The sequence below is a fragment of the Mustela nigripes genome, chromosome 1 (genome assembly GCF_022355385.1).
Source record: "Mustela nigripes isolate SB6536 chromosome 1, MUSNIG.SB6536, whole genome shotgun sequence".
Taxonomy (NCBI): domain Eukaryota; kingdom Metazoa; phylum Chordata; class Mammalia; order Carnivora; family Mustelidae; genus Mustela; species Mustela nigripes.
In genome coordinates, this window is record NC_081557.1 from 149145773 (window position 1) to 149166414 (window position 20642).

Genomic DNA, 20642 nt, shown 5'->3' on the forward strand with positions numbered 1-20642 from the left:
ATCTTCCAAATTCATAGATGCCAGACGTGTAACATATTTTAGATTAAAAAAGAAAAATCTGAGAAGAAATGCCAAATCTCAACATAGTCATTCTAGAATGAGTGTTGCTTTTCACTTCTGCTGCCGTCATGACATCCTCTGGGGAAGTTTTTAATTATATATCTAAAGTGCACCCACAGACTCAGATGCATGTAAATCTGTTAGTCACATGATCTTTGAGGCCTCTCTTACCCAAATGATTCTGCCAGCACTTTAAACCAGCTTCTTCAATGAGCGGCCTTGCTACAGCTATGTCCACGTGACCCCTTTCATTCACAGGTAGGGTGACTTTGAAAAGTTCCTCCAAGGCTTGCTTCTTACTATGAATTAATTCAGTCCAAACTCTGTTGACAGCTTTTATGAGAAGCTGACGCCCTAGGAAATGAAATCAACAACAACAAAAACACAATTTATCAAAAACACAATATAAAGGCAGTAATTTTCTTCATGCCTTTCAGCCTTTCATCTAAGAATCTCATCTACAGTACTTAAATGTCAAAAAAAAAAAAAATGCTTCAGATAGTATTAAGTTCAATAACCAAATTAAGCTCAGATAACCAAAAATGTGGTTGGCTACTTGAAGAACTTAAAAAAAAACAAAACAAAAAAAACTTCGTCTGTATGCAAGAGATTGCATTTTTTATTTTTTTATTTATAAAACTGGAAATTACATACACATTTCATTGTCTAGCTCTTCTGTATAAGAACCTTGCCCATTTAAAAGTAAGTTTACATCTGACTATTTAAAATAAGTTTAAGATTAAGTTAGTTGTTCTTTAATATTTTGCAATAGGCAAGAAATAAGTATTACTAAAAGAACATTTACTATTAAACTCCATCTTGCTTTGGACTCCTTGCTAATTGTTCTGACTCCTGCTCTAGACCAATCTTCAGCAAGCGTCAGAGTCACCTGGACCAGATTGCTGGTCTCCACCCACAGAGTTTGTGATTCAGGAGATATGAGTGGGGCCAGAGCATGTGCTTTTCTAACAAGTTCCCAAATGATGCTGATGTTATTGGTCTGAGCACTTTGCTTTGAGAAACAGTGTTCTGAGTTGTCAGTTCCTTGGGGGATGTTCTCAGTGTCTGAGCTTCACAACGTGTTAGTGAAGGACAGAGAATAAATTAATGCTTAAATGAAGGAAAGAACAAGTGGTGTACTTCCAAAGGATAAAATCATATGCAAAACTATCACACTGTATGGCTGTGGAGACAAATACTTTTACAGTTATGACTTTTTGACCAATGTGCAAATTAGAAATGAATCCACTGTGAAGATTTTAATGCATAATACTTATAAAAAGCATTGGGAAAACTATATTAAAAGAGAAAATGAATAAAAGAGAGTAAAAATGGTAGTAGTGATGACCTGTCTCAAGTAATATTTGCACCTCTAATGAGACCTATCTAACACTACCAACAGGTAGCTCTCTTAATGGTAAATGCCACATTAATATTGATACTACTATTTGTGCAAATGTTAGTATCATCAAATCTCCCAGTGTTACCATGAAATGTTAGGGGCTAGCAACATAAGGAGAGCTCCAGCTGGTAGGCTAGTTTATGATGGTGGGCATATTGGCGTATGTTCAGGAGGGACCTATTGGAGCACCGGTTGCCAATACTGGCAGTATCTGAGGTGAGGTTTTTGGGAGGGGACAGAGTCTATCTTAAAAATTGGAAATGAGGGGTGCTTGGGTAGCTCAGTCAGTTAAATGTCCAACTCTTAATTTTGGCTTGAGTCATGATCTCAGGGTCATGAGATTGAGCCCTAGGTCCAGCTCTGCGCTGGGCATGGAGCCTGCTTAAGATTCTCTCTCCCTCTCCCCTTCCCTATTCCTATGCTCATCTCTGTCTCTTAAAAAACAATTCTTTTTGGCAATGGGGAGAGCTGGGAGAAAAAAGGAAGAAAACAAGTCGAGGTAATTACCTTCACTAATATCTTGGCTGTAACCACCGTCTGGTTCAATGTCAGAGGGGATCATAATGTGCCATGTAGTCATGCGGGCTTCTGCTTCCAGTCCGAATCCATCCACGTTGCTGAAAAATTCCAGTCAGTTTAAACTCTATGAAGGAAATGACTGTAGCTGAAAGCTGTAATGACTAAGTATAACCCTGCAGACACAAGCAAATGCTGGCTCTATCACCAAGTTCCCAAACTGGCAGACAGATACTCAGCAGATGCACAACACAGAACTACTACTTCATCAGGAACATGCCATTTCACAGGGTGATCTCACAAATCCACCTGGCCAAATGTAATGAAACTAAACAACAGCATCAAGATGGGCATCTTAATATTTAAGGTGCTTTTTGGTTTACTATTAACATTTTTACCTTAAAATTACCAGAAGTTCCTAAGAACATTTTCCTCATGGGCCTATGCGCCACCTCCCCCACAGTCTCTCATCCCACCACCCTTCACTCAGTTGCAGGGAGATACTTGTAGTTTCCCCCAAGTGCCATATTCTTTCCTTCCCCGGGCACTCACACAGATGGCTCTCTGTTCCCACATCACTCTTTCTCATCCTCAATGGAGGGCTAACCACCTCAAGCATGCTCAGGTTGTAACTCAGCCGGTGTTTTCTTCCCGTTCGGGGCACCTGTTCCAAGCTCCCAAAGCACCATGCTTCCAGCAGAGCACTTGGCACACCTGACTGTCTGTCTCCCCTCCTAGACTGCACGTTCCAAGACCCTGCCATGGAGTCTTTCTTGCCCACATCTCATCCCAGTGCCTAATTTAATGTCCAGACACTAAATAAGAATCTATCAAAGCAATCATTGGAAAAATCCCAATTTCACCCACTTCATGCAGAGCACTGCATTTATTCATTACATTCTTTTCTGTTTATCCCTCTTAACCTCCAACAATGTGTATTTTGTTTATTTTTAAACTTTCTTTTTAAATTCCATATGTGACATAAGGTGATGAATGCTCAACTTAAAGACATAGAAAATTAAAGGAAAAAAAGCCCACAATTTCAGTGCACAAATGTAACCCTTATCTTTTCTATTTTCTGTGATATTTTAAAACCGAGACTAAGAGGAAAAAGAAATGTTACTATCAGAAAAGTAGAGCAAAGAATTTTGGTGGAAAAATATAAAAGACAAATTCATGGCAGCAAACTGAATGTGAAAAAGTTACCTCCCAACATGCAGATTAATAAGGCAGTGAGCCAGGCAGCTAATGAATTCTTGGTCGTGGTTCCCGGGCCCCAGGATGAGGTTCCTGTTGACCGTCAGCACCCGGAGTGAATCTAGGAGAGCCACCTGCTGTGGAACGGTTTTGTGTGCCCGTGAGAACTGGTACAAGATGGTCCTGTTGAGGCAGTGATACACCGCATCGAGTGACAATCCCTGGGATCTTCGTTTGGACTAAAGATGGGAAAGCAACTATGCTTAGTAAAATGGACAAAAATAAATGGTCTGCTTCACATTCACACATCACATTAGGTCTACTATGTACCAGTGGCCATGCTCAGTATAGGGTGCTAAGTTAAAAACCAAAAAGCTCTTGCTGTGATGAGGATTGGAACCCGAGACACATAAATGTAACTTGACGAGCTGAGAGCCTCATGCCCCAGTGAGGAGAGCCGTTAAGACTCACAGAGCAGAGAGGAGTGGCCTGTCTGTCTGAGCATGTGAGGAAGTGCTGTCCAGGGAGAACCTCCTACTACAACTTGTCTGTAAGAATGATCTCTACTCAAAATGACTGGGGAAAACAAATAACCTAAAAGCTTAGTAAAAAACTTCTTTTGATGGTCTAGTCTCGTTTCCTCACTTGTAAACTTTTCTCTTTGGCTTAAATACAAATTTAGCTCTTAAAAAAAATTCTTAGATAAAGAACCTATGCATTGTATGCTAATAACACATGATAACAGCATTTCCTAGTTTCTGCAGTACCTGTTGAATAAGATTAAGCACTTGTGGCAAACCAGGTCCACATTCTTTGGTCAAAGGTACCGCACACTCACACACATGTACACACACGCAAGCACACACACACTCACTAAATGACACCTTCAAAGACCTACAATGAACGTTGTGAAAATTTCATTACAAGAAGAAAAAATTCTTTTACTATCAACTCTTCTTGTTCTGTAAACCTTTACACACAACTATATCACAGTGTAATGAAAAAAGCCCTATCAAATTGTATCAGCTTAAGGTATTTAAACCAAAAGGAAGCTATCCAGGTATCTGGGTAGCAAAAAGCAACAGCAGTGGGGAGGTCAGTGAGAGCCCACAGTTTGAGAGAACCAGGCAACTTTACAAGGGACAAGTTGGCACAAAGCTATGGATGGGGGAGAAGGATTACAAGTGTACAGTTTTTATTCACTTTTAATAAACTGAGCTTTGTATTAAATATTAACATTATCTTATTAGTTACATTTATTTCCGATAATTTTGACACATAAGGAAAAGTTTTTCAAGGAAAAACATGTACTCTAAAGCCAACAGTGACAATAGATTACCTGTGCAATTAGTTGAATTATAAAATCTATAAGAAGTTTAGATTCTTTGTTGAACATGCCTTGCCAAAGTTTGTCCACCACACGTTGTGTGAAATAAAACACATTGTTGACCAATACCTGGTAGCTTCCTCCACTGGTAATAGGCAGAGATGCATCTTCCCCTAAATTTGAGCCGGGGGAAAAATAAATATAAGAAAACTGCTATCAACCAGCACAAGACCAGATCCTCCAAAAATGAGGCTAATGCAAAATGAGTTTATCTACTACACTTAGAAAGAGGACAACTAGGCTCTTATGTACTACATTAAGAAAATTATTTATGGCCGATAATCCTGATAAATGTTGAAAGAAATAATTTCTGCAGGACAAGAGAGTTATGGATTGAGAGTGTGAAGTCTCATATTGCTTGAGACAGTCTGTGATAAGCAAACAGTTCCTCAACTTAAACTGACAGCGACAGAGGATCTCTGAGAAAAAAGCTGTCAGGTTCTTAGCTTTGAATTGATTCTGCGCAACTAATAACGGGTAAAACACACCATCAGACACAACTCTGCTCTGAATATACCTTCAAGTGCAATGAAGTCATGTAGGAGAGGACCAGAACAACTGTGAAAAGGAAACTACAGTCACTGCTGGTGGGGCCATGGGGCACCTCTCCTTCCCTCCATGATTACCTTCAGTCCTGTTTCTCCTCAAGAAGGTTCCGAAGTGCCTTCCCAAGTGTTTGCTGTGTACACACTACTTCAAGACTAATTCCCCTAACCAAAATGCCCTCCATAAGCCCCTCCTTCATAGAAATTCTGGAGCCCCATTGAGTATATTATTCCTACCTAACTCTAAATTACTCCATTATGTTAAACTCTTCATTTTGTATCTTTATATAGTAAGACGGAGACTGTGCAAATAAGATTCTTAAGTGATAAAAACAAACACAAAGTTTGACTTGACAGCATGCTTTGAGAGTTACATGTTAAGCCAATACTAAAGACTTCTTGGCAGACTTACTTAGCAAAATAATAATAATAATAATAATAATTTAATAGGATGGAAGTTCTTTGATTAAAATTATTACTTGGCACTCAAGTAGCCAATATGTTAAATCATTACTTTTCCTTCTCCTTTAAATTCTATCATTATTTTATATATAAATGTTAGCTCCACTGTAAATTTATCAAGTTTTGTATTTTTATTGTAACCGGATAGGGACATACAGAAAAAACATCTTAATGTGTTTTGAATTTACGTTCTGGAAGCCATCCTAGAGAACAACATAGGGGTGCCTGGGTGGCTCAGTCAGTTAAATGTCGGACTCTTGATTTCAGCTCAGGTCATGATCTCAGGATCATGAGATCGAGCCCCACACGGAGCCCTGTGTTGGGCTCTGTGTCCAGCTCTGCACTGGATGTGCAGCCTGTTCTCTCTCCCTTTCCCTTACAAAGAACAATTCTACTCATGGGCATATATCTAATAACTATATATAAATATTATATACATATGTGGCCCATATGAACAAGAATATTTATAGCAGCTTTATTTCTAATTGTCTCAACCTAGCAACTACTGAATGTCCCACCACAACAAATTGGACACATTTTATTTATTCTTATAACAGACTACATAGTGATGAAAATAAATGGACTCTTGCTACAGGCAACAACATGGATACATCTCACAAATGTGCTGTGTGTGAGGAGCTAGACTGCAACAAATACATGTTATATAATTCCATTTGTAAAGTTCAAAAGCATGCCAAACGAACCTGTTGTTTTAGATCTCGGGACAGTGATTTCGTGAGCAGTAACGAGGTCATGGCAGGAGGGAAGTGGGGGAGCCTGAAATGCACTTCTGTGTAGCCTTATATAGGCATGATGGTCTGGGTGGTCATTCACGGAGTTTTATGTTTGTATACTTACGAGTATATCACAATAAATTACTTTTTAAAAGTATCAGACATTCATAGAAATGTAATCCAATTTCATATTATGGTTTTTAAAACATTGTTTCTCTTTATTTGTCCTCTTCCTGCCACCTGAGTGTACAGATGTGGACAAACAACTTAAGTATTTCCTGTTGTTGACTCTTTATTCCAGATTCAAAGGAAAGATCTAGACAGGCCTCTTACTCACTACAGAAAAATACCAATGTGAAGGAAAAATGCACACAAAAGAAAAGATGAAGTTAAAAAGAAGATACACTAGGAATTTAGACAGAGAAGAGTGATTCTAGGTACTGTGATAAAGTGAAAATAAAACACAGTATTACCCAATAAGACATCAGCTGCAAGCAAATGGTCCATCACACTATCCAAAATATAAGTCTGGAATTCTTTTTGCTGAGTTCTTGTAGATCTTTCAGGAGAAGCCTAATCAATGAAATTTAGAATTAGAAACAAAATCAACTAAACAAAGATAAGAGCTCCAGCATAGTTATATTATCATGTTTACATAGTTATATAAAAGAAAAACCTATTGGTAAATAATAAAACGAGAAATGTGAGATGGTAGATAGGCTTATGCTTTCTTTTACTTTTCCACAGAATTAAAAAGAAGCAAAAGTGAAACATCATCATTTTTGAATCCAGTCCTCCAAAAACAGTATTCTAAAATTATAAGTATTTAATAAATATTTGATAATCTACTAGTATACCTCACTTCCAAAGACAGCTGGCAATTTATTATGAGATACTGACAAAATCATAAAGCCATTAAAACAAATACAAAACCTCAGGAACCTAGTACTCAAGGGGGTAAAGTCGATGGGGAGGGCAATATTTGCAACAAAAAGTTAACTAAGCACGCAATTTAGCTCTGAGCTCCCTCGGCTTCAAGAAGGAGGGAAAAAAAGATATGGTTTACGAAGCTTTTTATTGTCTATAAAAGCAGCACACTAGATTGTCAGCAAGGATGTTTTCCTAAAATTGTTCTTACAGTTCTCAGATGGCATTTCTGTTGGTAATTAGGGTAATACAACCCAGGTGCACAAATGTCCAGTCGCTAACCTGTGAAGTGGGTGGTCGAGCCCTGGAAGCCCAGTGGATAAAAGGTGGGGAAGATTCTTTTGTCATCCTCAAATGCCAGCTTTTGGTAGGAGTTGCATATTGAACAATTCAACAAACTGACATAAATTTTTTTCTTAAAAAGAGATCTGGATGTTTTAGAAACAGGCACAGTACTGATGCTTTGCAGATCCTTGAATAGACAGATCCGGGACTATGTTTATGACCACGTTACAAAAGTGGGCTTCAGACTACTGTTCTTCATTTACACTTGAAATGTGCTCCATTTTAAAAAACCTATTTCTTTCTATTCTGATTTTCACTGTGGTACTGACAAAGGGTTTAAAGGAGCAGCTAAAATCTAAATTCTATATTCAGATCAAGGATCTTATTCTAAAAATTTGGAAACCAACAGCTAAACCCAAGCTACAGCAAACATTTTTCTGTTTTGCTGGTAAGACATATTTGTTTTAAAATGACAAAATATGGGCCTAATGAGTACATTTAAAATAGTACTAGTGCTTAGGAACTGGGTTTGGTATCTATTTGGGAAAAAGTAAAGGACATGCCATGTTGTTTTTAATCTTAATAAATTTCCCTGTGTAGGCGAACAGCTGAATCACGGCGGTCAGCTTGAGCGCCACAGACACCCACCGCCTGCCTCTCCCTCGTGTTGACGGTACAGGGAGACCATAGCCCTACCAAAGGAAGAGAAAGTGAGAATGTTTAAGTGGGAAGCAGACTGATGAGCTCTTGAGGATTACCCTGTCATCAGATCAGAGACCATTTTGTCAAATAGTTTAAGCCGATCAAAGTTTCCTGGAGGAAGGCTCTCCATTCACAGGAGGATTTAAACACTCCTGAAGATGACAGTGCTCATTCTGGATTGTAACAACTGAAGGTGGTTAATGGGATAAGTAATACTGAGTAGAGTTTATCAAATCTCAACGAGACAACGTTTTGAGTCTGTGAACAAAAGGGCCACAGAACCCAGAGAAGTAGCTTCATCAACAATATTTATCTTTACTTAATTAAGAAATATTCTTTTGTATTCTGCATGGATTGAAGGCTAGACTCAGTCACCAACACACGTTTAATCTTCTGAATCCCCTCAGAGAAGCTGTTATATGAATGATTATGACCCAGAATTTATACTTGTTATTGGCTCTAATTGCTGGGTTTAAATGTTCTTGCTGAGATTTATTATAGCCTAACTTTTAAAGGATTTAAGACTTTATAAATGTATGCACAGCTGTCTCAAGGGTTTTTTTTTTCTTTTTAAAACATTCCATGGACTTACTATTATGTACCAGACACCATGCTTAGTTTTTTGTACATTATCTCAATCTGCAAAAATCGCTCTTTGAAGTAAAACTATCACCCCATTTCAGAGATAGGGTCACTGAGGCTTAGAGTGGTTAAGTCACAACTAGGATTCAAACCTCAGTTTCTCTGATGGCAAAAGTTCATGGCTTCACCCGCTATACCATACTCTCCCAGCATTAGTAAAAGTCTCCATATTGAAGTTAACAAATGCACACGAGCAACTCTGCTACTGTCTCCTCGGCCATCTTTTAAATAAACCTGGTTGGCTATACCAGGTAACTGGGATGAGTTCAGGGCAGAGGGAAGATAAGAATGAGCACTGTGATTGGCTCTGGCTTCTGGCTTCTGGCTATCAGGCATCTTCCCTACAGAAACTGGGAAGCCAGTCAACACCAGTACTCAAAGAATCACAGCCTCCTTTTTGCAGCCGGCAGACACCATGCAGAATCTTCGCGTGCAAGACCAGACAGCCCTGGGCGTCTGCTGCCCGCACTGAGGGCAGGCCGCTCTGTGGTTTGTCATGGGCTGAAGCCCTTCAAGAAGAGGATTTTGAGCTTCTTCATTCTAGCTACAATATTCCTTTTAGCTGATCTCTTCTCTCAGGTATGTCAGAGTTCTCTTTGCCCCCTTCTCCCACTTTCCATCTGTTTGTTGCCCTAGGGTCAGCCAGGGTGGACTGCACACTGCTGAGAATGGAGAGGTCTCTTAGAAGATGGGTGGAACAGAGAGTCACGAACTCCCGAGACCACAGGAAAGCACGTGTGGCATCCGACAAGCACACACTCATGAGCTTTTCTGCAGGCAGAGCCAAAACCTTTTCTATCCATTCCCTTGCGCTTGCCTCCTGCCACCATGGTGGTATTCACAGGCTTCGAACTCCCTACGACACCTGGTGGTGACAGCAGACATGGGGAGTGGGGAGAAGAGAGGACCACCAGGGAGACGCTAGCATAGGCCACTGCAGTGTCTGAGGGAGTCTTCCGTGCCACTGGTCCCATAGTAGGAACTGTAAATATATAAACTCATTTAATCCTCACAGCAGCCCTGAGAGACACGTTTTATTTTTATACCATCTGAAAGATGGGCAAACTAGAAGGGGTAAAGAGAACTCACAGTGGCCACAGTCACACAGCTATAACCAGCACACATTTAATTTCTCAAGATAGATTTTGCTGGTGATTTACATACACTTAACTCCCATAAAAATCATGCAGGGGAAGCAGTATATAAATCATTCCCCAGAGAATGGATTGAGCTCAGTGAGATGAAAATGCTTATACAATAAATAACAGGGCCAGAATTCAAAACAGGTATTTCTCCCTCCTAAACCCATGCTCTTTCAATTAGGCCCCACTGTCCCCCTTATACTTAGCCTCAATGGCACACTCTGGTTAGCTTATATGAAAGGGAATCTTACTTTTATTAACTTCTAACAAAGATAATTCCACACATTCTTTTGTAGATCTAGTCAAGTAAGCACATAATCTTGTAGTGAGACTGAAGATGACTGAAGACTGAAGACTGAAGATGGCCTGCCTCCCATATACTGAACTGAAAATCAGTTGATTCAAACCCCACCCTTCATGTAGGTAAATGGTAAATATACAGGATAATTCTCTTCTTGAACTTCTTCAGAGATAAAGACTTCATAATCACAATATTCAAAATCATATGCTTGCTACTTATTTTTTACACCAAAGGAAGACATCTAGTACAATAAATGCTTTGTATGTTTACTCTGTACATACACTGTGTAGTAGCATTAAAGTTCCTCAAAGTATTAAGTTAATTTTTAAAAGCCAATGTGTATCTCTCCTATTAGATGGTATCATAGCTTCATGTTTGAGAAGAACTGCTAGAATGCAGTTAGAGTTAAATGATTTAAAAATACAGAGAAGAACACACCAAACAACAATACTAAGTCTGTGAGAGACTAAAAGACATGTGAAAGGTGGTGACTAAATTTAAGGAGTTTACAACGTACCTGGGAGTTTCAATCTTGACATTCCCTACTTCTCCCTGAAATGTAACCCTAGCCACCCCTAATTCCCAGTATAGCCAGACACAATTCCACTGCAGGGCAAATGACTCTCTGCAACAATGAGAATGTTAATTCAAGGTTAATACAGGTTATATCAAACTTTCCCATTGAAAAATATAGAAAACCAAGATAAAAGACAATCATATCATCTATTAGATGACACAGCTAATCTATATCATCTAATATAGCTATAAGAATTCCTGTAAGACTAAAAGTACTGTACCGGATAAATCTCCCCATATATTCCACACATGTGTATTTTATTGTTTGGTTCGGTTATGCTTTTTTGCACACACTCTTCTAAACTTGATTATCCTGTCATGTTCTGATCACCGCCTCATTTTGCGTAAAGTGCTTCAAATTCCTACCCAATCCACTAAGATAACAGCCATCTTACTTCTCAAAGTTTTCCACGAGGACAAGCTCTACCAGGCATGCTTTTAAACTCTACCAAATGTATTATTGATGATAATGATGGTTTTCCTGCCAATATTAAACATTGTGGTCCTGGTTAAAATGCTCAGCATGAATGGTATCTGAATTACATTAGCAATTTCTTTTAATTGACTGAGTGGAGATAGTTTCACATGAGTAGGATAAAATATCTCCTGTGGTTTTAAGGTTTCAAATAAAAAGTTAACCGTGTTAGCCACTAGAGGGAGCAGAGCAAGTGCAGGTTCAGTTGCCAAATGGCTGAGAGCCTGTGGGAAGTTCCCCAGAGAGACAAGCAGCCAGTCTTCTGCACTGACTGAATCTTATTTTCAGAGACCTGGGAGTAACAGACTCTGTGACCCTACTTATAGGAAGTGACCGAAAAAATATGAATGTACAGCAACTCGTCATATACTAAATTCTCTTTCTATGACCTTTTGAGATTTTTTTCTAGGTGAACATTTGGTTTTCAGGGATGACCAATTTCTAGAGCTGGGAGGGCTCATTTTCTGGTCTGTCAGCTGCTTCACATCATTTATTAGGAGAATGGGCAGGTACGGTGGACTAAATGTCTGTGTCCCCCCAAATTTATATAGCAAAGCTCTAACCCTCAATGTGAGGGCATTAAGAGACAGAGCCATCATCAGGTAATGAGGTTTACATGAGGTCACGATGGTGGAGTGCCCATGAAAAGATTAGTGCCCTTGTAAGAATAAACACCAGAGCTTGTACGCGCTCGCTCGCTCTCTCTCTCTCTCTCTGCCATGTCAGAGTACAGCAAGAGCCTCACCAAACTGGTGTCCCAATATCAGACTTCTCAGTCTCTGGAACTGGGGGAAATAAATGCCTGTTATTTAAGTCCCCCAGTCTATGGTATTTTGTTTTAGCAGTCTGAGCTAAGGTAGCAAGCAACCTAGAACTTTGCTGTCTTGAGGAAAATTAAGTAAGTGCATATTAAGCACCTACTATGTGCAACACACGTCTTAAGCCGTACAGGACACCTAGAGCAATAATTCTTGGCAATAGTATGAAAGAGGTATGGAAGCAGGGAGTTATAAGCTGAGGAGAGGCCTGTGTGTCAAGAGAAGGTGTTTGTACACTGAAGCCCATGGGCCAAATCCAGCCTAAGTCAGTTTTGGTAGACAAAGTCTTATTGAAACACAGCCATGCTCATTCATTTATGTATGGTCAATGGCTGCTTTCTGGCTCTAATGATACAGTGGAACAGCTGTAACAGAGACCGCATGGCCTGCACAGCTTGAAATATTTTCTATCTGGCCCTTTACACAAAGAGTCCGTCAATTCCTGGTCTAGGGAAAGGACGATAAAGGACTGAATTAGGGATATGCTTGTGGGAATAGAAAGAAGAGAAACAAACTGTTAGGGTATGTAGCACATCTGAGATTAAAAAAAAAAATCCCATAGTCTGTAATATGTTCTGCCTGTACAACCCAGAAGAATATGAAATCTGAAAGGTATCTAGCATCAAATGTGCTTGGTTTTTAATGTTCTAATTAGAAAAACAACACAAAAGAGATGTAAATGCATTTTTTTGGTGTTTACCTCCAACAAAAGATCAATTAGCGGAGTCTGCTTGCTGGCAGGAGTAAGACAGAGGTTGTCTATTATTAAGACCCGCATGAAGTCAAAAACAAACTTCTTAGCTGGGTGATTGGTCAGATAGGTCTTTGTGCCCACGTTGCAGTATTCTGACTGGCTTCTGTTCATCCCTGTGTCTGCTGCAAAGGCTTTAAATTCTTCTGCCGGAGATCCAACCTCATCATCAAGATCAGTCACCTGGTATAATCAAGCAGAAATAAATGCTAGTCGTATTTGATTTTATGTGGTATTTTCACTTCCATGTTTCCTAAAAACCGAATTATAGCAGCAACAGTATTTTCCTCCAACATTTACCTCACATCAAGCTATTCAAAACATTACCTCACTTTGCTTATTCGACTCTTATTCCAAGGTAGCAACTGGGAACCACAGGTCACAGTTATTTAACACATGCTCTTTCTAGTATTAAGCTGATCAGCCACTAACCATGTTATCTGTTCTATGTTGAATTTTCTCTCTATGGTGGATAACTGCACTTAAAATAAATGAAATGATGAGAATGACTGTATCTACATATTGAAATATATCTACTGAGAAGTCAAATATCACAGAATCCCAGATAAAGATCTGGCACAATGGTAGCACCTAAGGGATGATCCATTTTTGCAAATTAAAAAAACCCCCGATAACTAAATAAAACAATGCCAAAACCAAGCCAATTTTGAGCCAACAACAACAACAAAAAAGGACCAAAAGACAGATTATAAGCTGCTGACAAGAAAAAGATGTTGAGATAATTCCTAAGGTCTTTTCTTACCAGAAAAATTAGGATTTAAAAATCAGAAACAAGCCAGGTCATGTTTTACTGGTCTTTCTCCTAAAATTCCCCATAGTTTCATAATGAGTTTTTCACCTTCATATATGAAGAAAAATTAGTATGAACAAAGTAGTTTATTCCAGGCCCTAGAGTAAGTGGTGGAAGTAAGAGAAGATATCATGAAATTCTAAAGTATATAGAGTAATAATTGTCTTTGGGGCTTTGTTTTAAAGGACTGAAGAAGTACCTGTACTACCTATGATTACAGTCTAATAATGTTTTATTAAATTAGTATAGAATATAAAAAATAAAAATGGAACAAAGTAAGTAAGGAAAGTTGAACGAAAAAGACAAACACTGATTTCATTTTTGTATAAAGACAACCACTCCTATAATTAATTTGTAAAGACTAAGTCCAGGAGATGCCTAATTCCTGAGATTAATAAAGTGGAGACAAATTTCGGTCTGACCAGAGTTTTGTAACCTGGATACGACATTTCACAACAACATGTATGAGCACATAAAGCAAGAAATGGGTCCACAGTGACTTGGAGAGGGGAGTGATTAACCAGGGACTTCCAAGAGGACGGTAAATTAAACAGGAAGCAGGATTCACTGCTATTTTAGGGGAAAGCAGAGGACAGTGTAAGGAGGAGACACCAGAGAATAATGGGAGAGGTGAGGCTGTAACTTGGTCAGAAGCTTAAAAGACTGGAAGGAAATCCTGAAACCACCAGGACAGATTAATTCCAGTTTGACAGCTCCCCCACTCCCCGCCCCCTTCCTACCATCTCTGAGTATGGGCGAATGTTGAAGGGGAAGACGGTGGCTGCTAATGCACACAGGAAGTCAGGGCTCATCCACATGGAAGCCAGGTCGGGAACGTTGTGATATAAGTATCTAAAGAACTGCATCAGGGTCACGGGATATTCCCGGAGCCAGGATCCCTCCTCTTCTGATTGCCAAGGCTGTCATGAGGACAAGAAAAGAAATAATTTGTCAGAAAAATTGACACTGCTAAAAATTGCTTTAAAAACCCATTACTCACTACTTTCCTAAACTGGATATGTCGATGGTTCAGAACACTTAGGAACCACACACACAAGCAAATATACAGAAACAAATCTAGAAATAGGCTATCACAAAAACAATACTCCTAGAAACTGACAGGATGTTTATCTGTTCACTGATGTTTTCACAGCTCAGGAACTTGAGTCAGTGATTTTGATTATTTATCATTACGAACATGAGTACAGTTGCTGCCAATAGTGGCTGTATTATCCACAAAGCTGTCCCATCCTTCATCATGGGACAGTTATGAGTAACAGAAAAGATGGGGAAGTTACTCCACCTTTCCGAACCTCACACTGTCATATGTAAAATAAGAAGAACAATGCTTTCAACCACATGCAACTGCAATATTATGATCTATAATAAGAAATACATACTTGGTCTTTGTCCCATCCCATTCTTGGTACAGAGCTACGAAAACCCTCAGAATTTCCTAAGCAAGAAGAGCCATAAAGGGTGTCTTCCCTTAATCATAACAAAGGCCTTTCAACCACAGCTGAGTTCACGCTAATGCTAAGACTTTTGGAAAGCCCCGAAAGATGGAGGCTTGCTAGGGGGATCAACCACATCATCAGGGGGTTGGAACTGCCAGCATTAACACTCTGCACCCCTGGGTGCCTGGGTGGGCCCAGTCGGTTAAAGTGTCTGCCCGCAGCTCAGATAGCGATCCCAGGGTCCTGGGATTGAGCCCCATATTGGGCTCCCTGCTCAGCGGGGAGTCTGCTTCTCCATCTCCCTTTCCTCTATGTACTCTCTTTCTCTCAAATAATAAATAAAATATTTTTTTAAAATATTTTTAAAAAATACAGCTATGCACCCCCTAACTTCTAGGGGCTGGAGAGAGGCTGGAGATTGCATTCAATCACCAATGGCCAGTGATTCGATCATGTCTATGTAATGAAGCCTGCATAAAAAGCCTTTAGGACAGGGTCTCGGTAGCTGCAGGGTTGGTGCTGGGAAAATGGCAGGTGGACAGTGTGGAAGCTCTGTGCCCCACCCTCTGCATGTCTTCCAACTGGCTATTGCTGAGTCACAGCCATTTATAATAAACTGGTAATCTAGGAATGTAAAATGCTTTCTCGAGTTGTAGGAACCTCCAATTTATAGCTGGCAGGTCAGAAGCACAAGTGAAAATGTGGACTTGTGATTGGCATCTGGTGTGCTGGGGAGGGGGCAATCGTGGAACCGACGCTGTCTCCAGGTAGATAGTATCAGAACTGAATTGAGCTGTGGGACATCCAGCTAGTGTGGCAAAACCCCTCATGTATTTGGTGACCAGAAGTGTCAGAAGTGAAGCAGTGTTACAGCAGAATATTGGGAGTAGAGGAGACACACAGGAGTGTGTTTTTCCATAAGAGCAATACAACAACAGCGATGATGATAAAAAAGGAAAAAGTGGGGTTCCTGGGTGGCTCAGTTCATTAAGTGTCTGACTCTTGGTTTCAGCTCAGGTCACAAGTTCCGCCATGGAGTCTGCCACTGCCTTTGGGTTCCGTGCTCATTAGGGAGTTGGCATGCCCTGTCTTCCTCCCTCTGCTCCTCTCCCTCCCCTCCCCTTGCCACTCCCTCTCTAAAATAAATAAATCTTAAAAAAAAAAAAAAGGAAAAGGAAAAAAGAATATATGTGAACAACACCGATCTGATACTTGCCCAGAGACCAAGTTTTTTTAACTTATATTTTTATGTTTGTTTATGACAAGGGGCCAAAACAAGGATCCCAAAGCATTCTAAATGAATACAATAGTAATGTTCTTTCCTAAGATGACATAGGAATAGTTGTGGCTAAATTAGGTTTGTCAGTACTTGTAATCTAGTGTAGTTAGTAATTCCTCTTACAATGTGATCTTAAATTGTGTAAGCATATTAAGTTACTATTCACAGTATCCCTGTAGGATAGATAGAAACATACACTTTGCCACTTAGTCTTTCAATTCTTCATATCTAAGTTAGAAATAATTAGAATAGTAAAAACAAATACGTTTTTCACCTTTAAATGGAAGTGATTTTCAAAGTTCAAATAACATATTGCAATAACATAGACTATAATATGTTATATACACGTATACCTTGTAATATACAGTTTTTTGTAATGTACATTTCATAACACCAGTAATATCAGTTAACACTTATGAATCACTTACTACATACCAGGCACTCTTTTAAGTGCTTTATGTAGATGCCAACTCCCCATTAAATCCTCAAAACAACCCTAAGAGATCAGTTCTCCGCCACCAGCATTTCATACATGAGGAAACTGAGGCACACAGAGGCTAGGATGTCTCAAGCACCAGAAAGGGATCTGGACCCGAGCAGGGCTCCAGAGTCCATGGTCTCATCAGCTGCTTGGTCCATCCTTACAGCAGAGAGCAAAAAGACAGGCTGAGCTTCCGGAGATTGCGCATTTAGTGAACAGTCACGTTACGTAAGGAGCCCTGTCTTTAAAGCGCACACTACAGACCCGAGGCGGCGCCAGCAGGCTGGGGCGTCTCCACAGACTTACTGAATTCAGCATGCTGCGCAGCATCCCCAGCAGCAAGAAAGCGGCTTCTGTGCACACGTTATGGATGGAAGACACCACAGTGCCACTGGAGGCGGGAACTCCGAAGATAAACGTCCAAATGGAGTCTAGATCAAACTGCAGAGATCAGAGTGAAGAAGATTAGCCGCCGTCAGTTTGTTTCAGCGAGAGAGCCTCACAAGTTCTAATATTCTGAAAACGTCTTGGACACTAATGAGGTTTTTTTTTTTCCAAAATGATCCATGATGGAGAAACAGAGACCTAGTATGCCTCCCTCCTAAATTCTGAAAATTTGTAAATTTTCACATTTGTAAAGAAATGAGAATACTATATATCATCCTGTCTTAGGTACTTATGCAAAAATCAAGGTTTTCTACTTTTTTTTTCTCTATGAAAACTAACAAAAAGAAAATACATGCTAATTAGCCAGGAGATAACATTTCAGAACTATGATTTTAATTAAGCAGGATCTTTTTAAAAAAGCATGTGGGACTCACCCCCCCCCCCAACCTTGGCAATATTCTTATTCACTTTAAGGTTATATACAGATAATATCTGATGAAATAAAAATCAGTTTAGGAGACTTATTCATAGCAGTTTTATATAACACTTTATGACTATGGTGTCATGCTTATTTTGAAAAATTACATAACCAAACTGTTAAGCCTGAATCTGAAGCCTGACTTAATGTAAGGGTACAGACTCTGTTTTCATGTAAAAGTTTCTGTCAATTACTAGAACTGATTTGAATTAGCATTTGGCATTATGATACTAATAGTTGAGTCAAATCTGAATTCCTAACTCCTCACAGTGCCACAAACATAAGCTCTATACAGCTATCCACAATAAAGCCTTAGTATTTTTTCCTAAAGTGGATGTTATCTATCATCAAGAAATCAAAGACATTTTTGTAATCAGAACTTGCACTAAGAATCCTTCCCAATTAATTCATGGTATACACACCAATCTCTTTATTTTCAGTTCTACAGAAATGACATTATACTTCTAGATAAAATCATGTAACTCAAATTCTTCAAATCACCATTCAAAACCATCCAAACTCTTTATGTATACAGAATCATACAGAGTAATCAAACAAAACAAAACAAAACAAAAGACAAAGGACTTCTTTTCATGAAAGTTTCCTATAGTATCTTCAGATTTTTCTTCCCAAATCAAACTCTAAATGTGAGGAAGGGATGGAATCCCTTTGGTTTTACTGTGAGTAACCCATCACCACACGGTGATTTTCTGGCACACAGAATTACACTTACGCCTTACTAGATAATTCCTACCTGGCAACCCTGCTTACATCGGCTGCTGATGACAGGCACACTGACCTGCAGGTTCTCAGGCAGCTCACTAACTGGCTGCTGCAGAAACAATGCCATGAGGAGAAAATAGAGAGCAGGGACATTAGTGTGTTTAGGAAGGAATGACTGAAGAACTGGGAAACCAGGAAAATGACAAGCATCCCGGTTAATCTCCCTGACCGTCGATCTCCCGCCAGCACTCCTGCCCACATTGAATCCTAAGAGGAGAGGAAATGTAACAGTAAGTACAAAATGAGTAATAGATTGCCATGCTGTATTAACAAAGAAAGGAGTAATTCAGTGTATGTGACATTTCTCCCCAGAACATCCACATTAATATAGGCAATGAACTATTCCATTGTTGAATTAATCTTCCAGGTAAAAGGTCTCTTACTATCTCTGATTTCAGCAAGCCTGTCTCTTAGAATACAGGTCTTGAAAAATACCTGAGACAATCAGATACAAGAGGTAAGATATATTTTACACATTCAAAGATAAATTTTACACATTTGAGCTCAAATGAGCTCAAATTTTCCCTAAGAATAAAGTAAAATTCAAAACATAGCCAAAAGGTAGGATGCTACCACAATATACCTTAAAAAACTAAAACTGCTGTCATATTTAGTGGATAAATGTAATTAACTATATTTAGTTAATATATGTCATTTGTCTGGATCCTGTTAACCTAGTTAACTGTAAATTATCTACAAGTTTTGAGACAAGACAAAATAAATAAGCACAATCTTTCTTCACAACATGATCTGTAGTTCTGTTAGGAAGCTGCCCAGTGCTGGGACAGCAAATGGGAGCCTGCTGTGACTGGGGCTATTCAAACAGGCAGGCTTCTTCCTAGAAACATAGTCTGACTAGGAGATGGTCAGTGGGGACTGATGTGGCTTATGTAGCATCAGCCTTTCCATCACTCCTGCTCCCTCCATTATATAACTTATCAGGATTCAACTCGAACATTCAGTTCTTTCGCCTCCCCAAACCTAGTGCAGCACTCAGCACAGAATAAAATGTTGGCCAGAGTTTCAATGTAAAACTTGTATGAACAGCAACCAAGAGAAGAAGGGTTGATTTTTTACTCTGAGGCAATTTTTATTTCAAATGAATATTCATTTTTTTCTTCCTATTTGTTTTTTTCTAGGATGAAGTGAGCACATACTTGCTACTATTTAAAATAATAAAACAGAAATTTGTGTCTAGCTAGCTTTGTAATGATTTCATCCTAACCAACTGCTTAGCATGATGTGAATTAATCTTCTCAAGTATGTTCTAATTAAAAAATTATATAGCAATTTACCAGCCTCTTTCATAGATTATCTCATTTCTCAAACACAATGAACATGTGAGTCAGAAATTGCTATGATCCTTTTCATAACATGGAAAATGGGCAATTTGTTCAATTGACGAGTTGAAGAGCAGTGGCACTGGGACTTGGGCCTGATGTCTCTGTATCAGAGTTTATAAAGTTGGACTGTCCCCCTTGGCCTTCCTAATGACACTGCCACATTTCTGAAAGACTGGCTGCATTAGGACACTGATGATTTTTGCTTATAGTGACTTCTAAGTGAAGTTATCAGTATAAAAAAGTCTTGAGCTTTAAGAAGTCAAAGGACATAAAGTAGTAATTTATACATTAAACAGGAAAATAAATTTTGAATAAATTCCACATCCTAAATGAAAACCAGTACATGCATTTATTTTCCTTTCTAAATTCTCACACTCTATTTTTCCCTATGATTAATCTTAAGAATACTTAGTATGTTACTAACAATTAAGCCTTAATTTAGATTCAAGTAACAGCTACATGTAAGATATAAAGAAAAATTTGACAAAAACTAATAAATGTGAATAAAACACTCAAAGACATTAGGTTGTTCATCACATCAAAGAGAAACAGAATCAAATTATATGAGATACATATATGTATGTATACAAACGCACATATGTGTGTTATCATATAGGTACTTAGGGGAAATTAAACTGAATCAAATTTAAATTAAACTTAAATTCTTAGATTTCTCTTTTAGAATGAGAGCAGCATATGTA

General features: G+C 38.9%; 1 protein-coding gene across 4 annotated transcripts in view; it reads right to left on the reverse strand.

Annotated features, from left to right (window-relative positions):
- The window catches only part of WDFY3 (WD repeat and FYVE domain containing 3), a 275707-nt gene that overhangs the window by 59318 nt on the left and 195747 nt on the right, over positions 1–20642 (reverse strand). For 3 of the 4 annotated variants that reach the window (XM_059375153.1, XM_059375145.1, XM_059375127.1), the window contains 9 exons: positions 18570–18805; positions 17257–17391; positions 14474–14653; positions 12872–13105; positions 6777–6876; positions 4515–4675; positions 3185–3414; positions 1970–2079; positions 232–414 (listed from right to left, as the gene is read on the reverse strand). In XM_059375153.1, coding sequence (XP_059231136.1) covers positions 232–414; positions 1970–2079; positions 3185–3414; positions 4515–4675; positions 6777–6876; positions 12872–13105; positions 14474–14653; positions 17257–17391; positions 18570–18805 — 1569 coding nt within the window. The remainder of the gene's footprint in view (positions 1–231; positions 415–1969; positions 2080–3184; positions 3415–4514; positions 4676–6776; positions 6877–12871; positions 13106–14473; positions 14654–17256; positions 17392–18569; positions 18806–20642) is intronic. The other variant, XM_059375137.1, reaches the window with a different exon arrangement.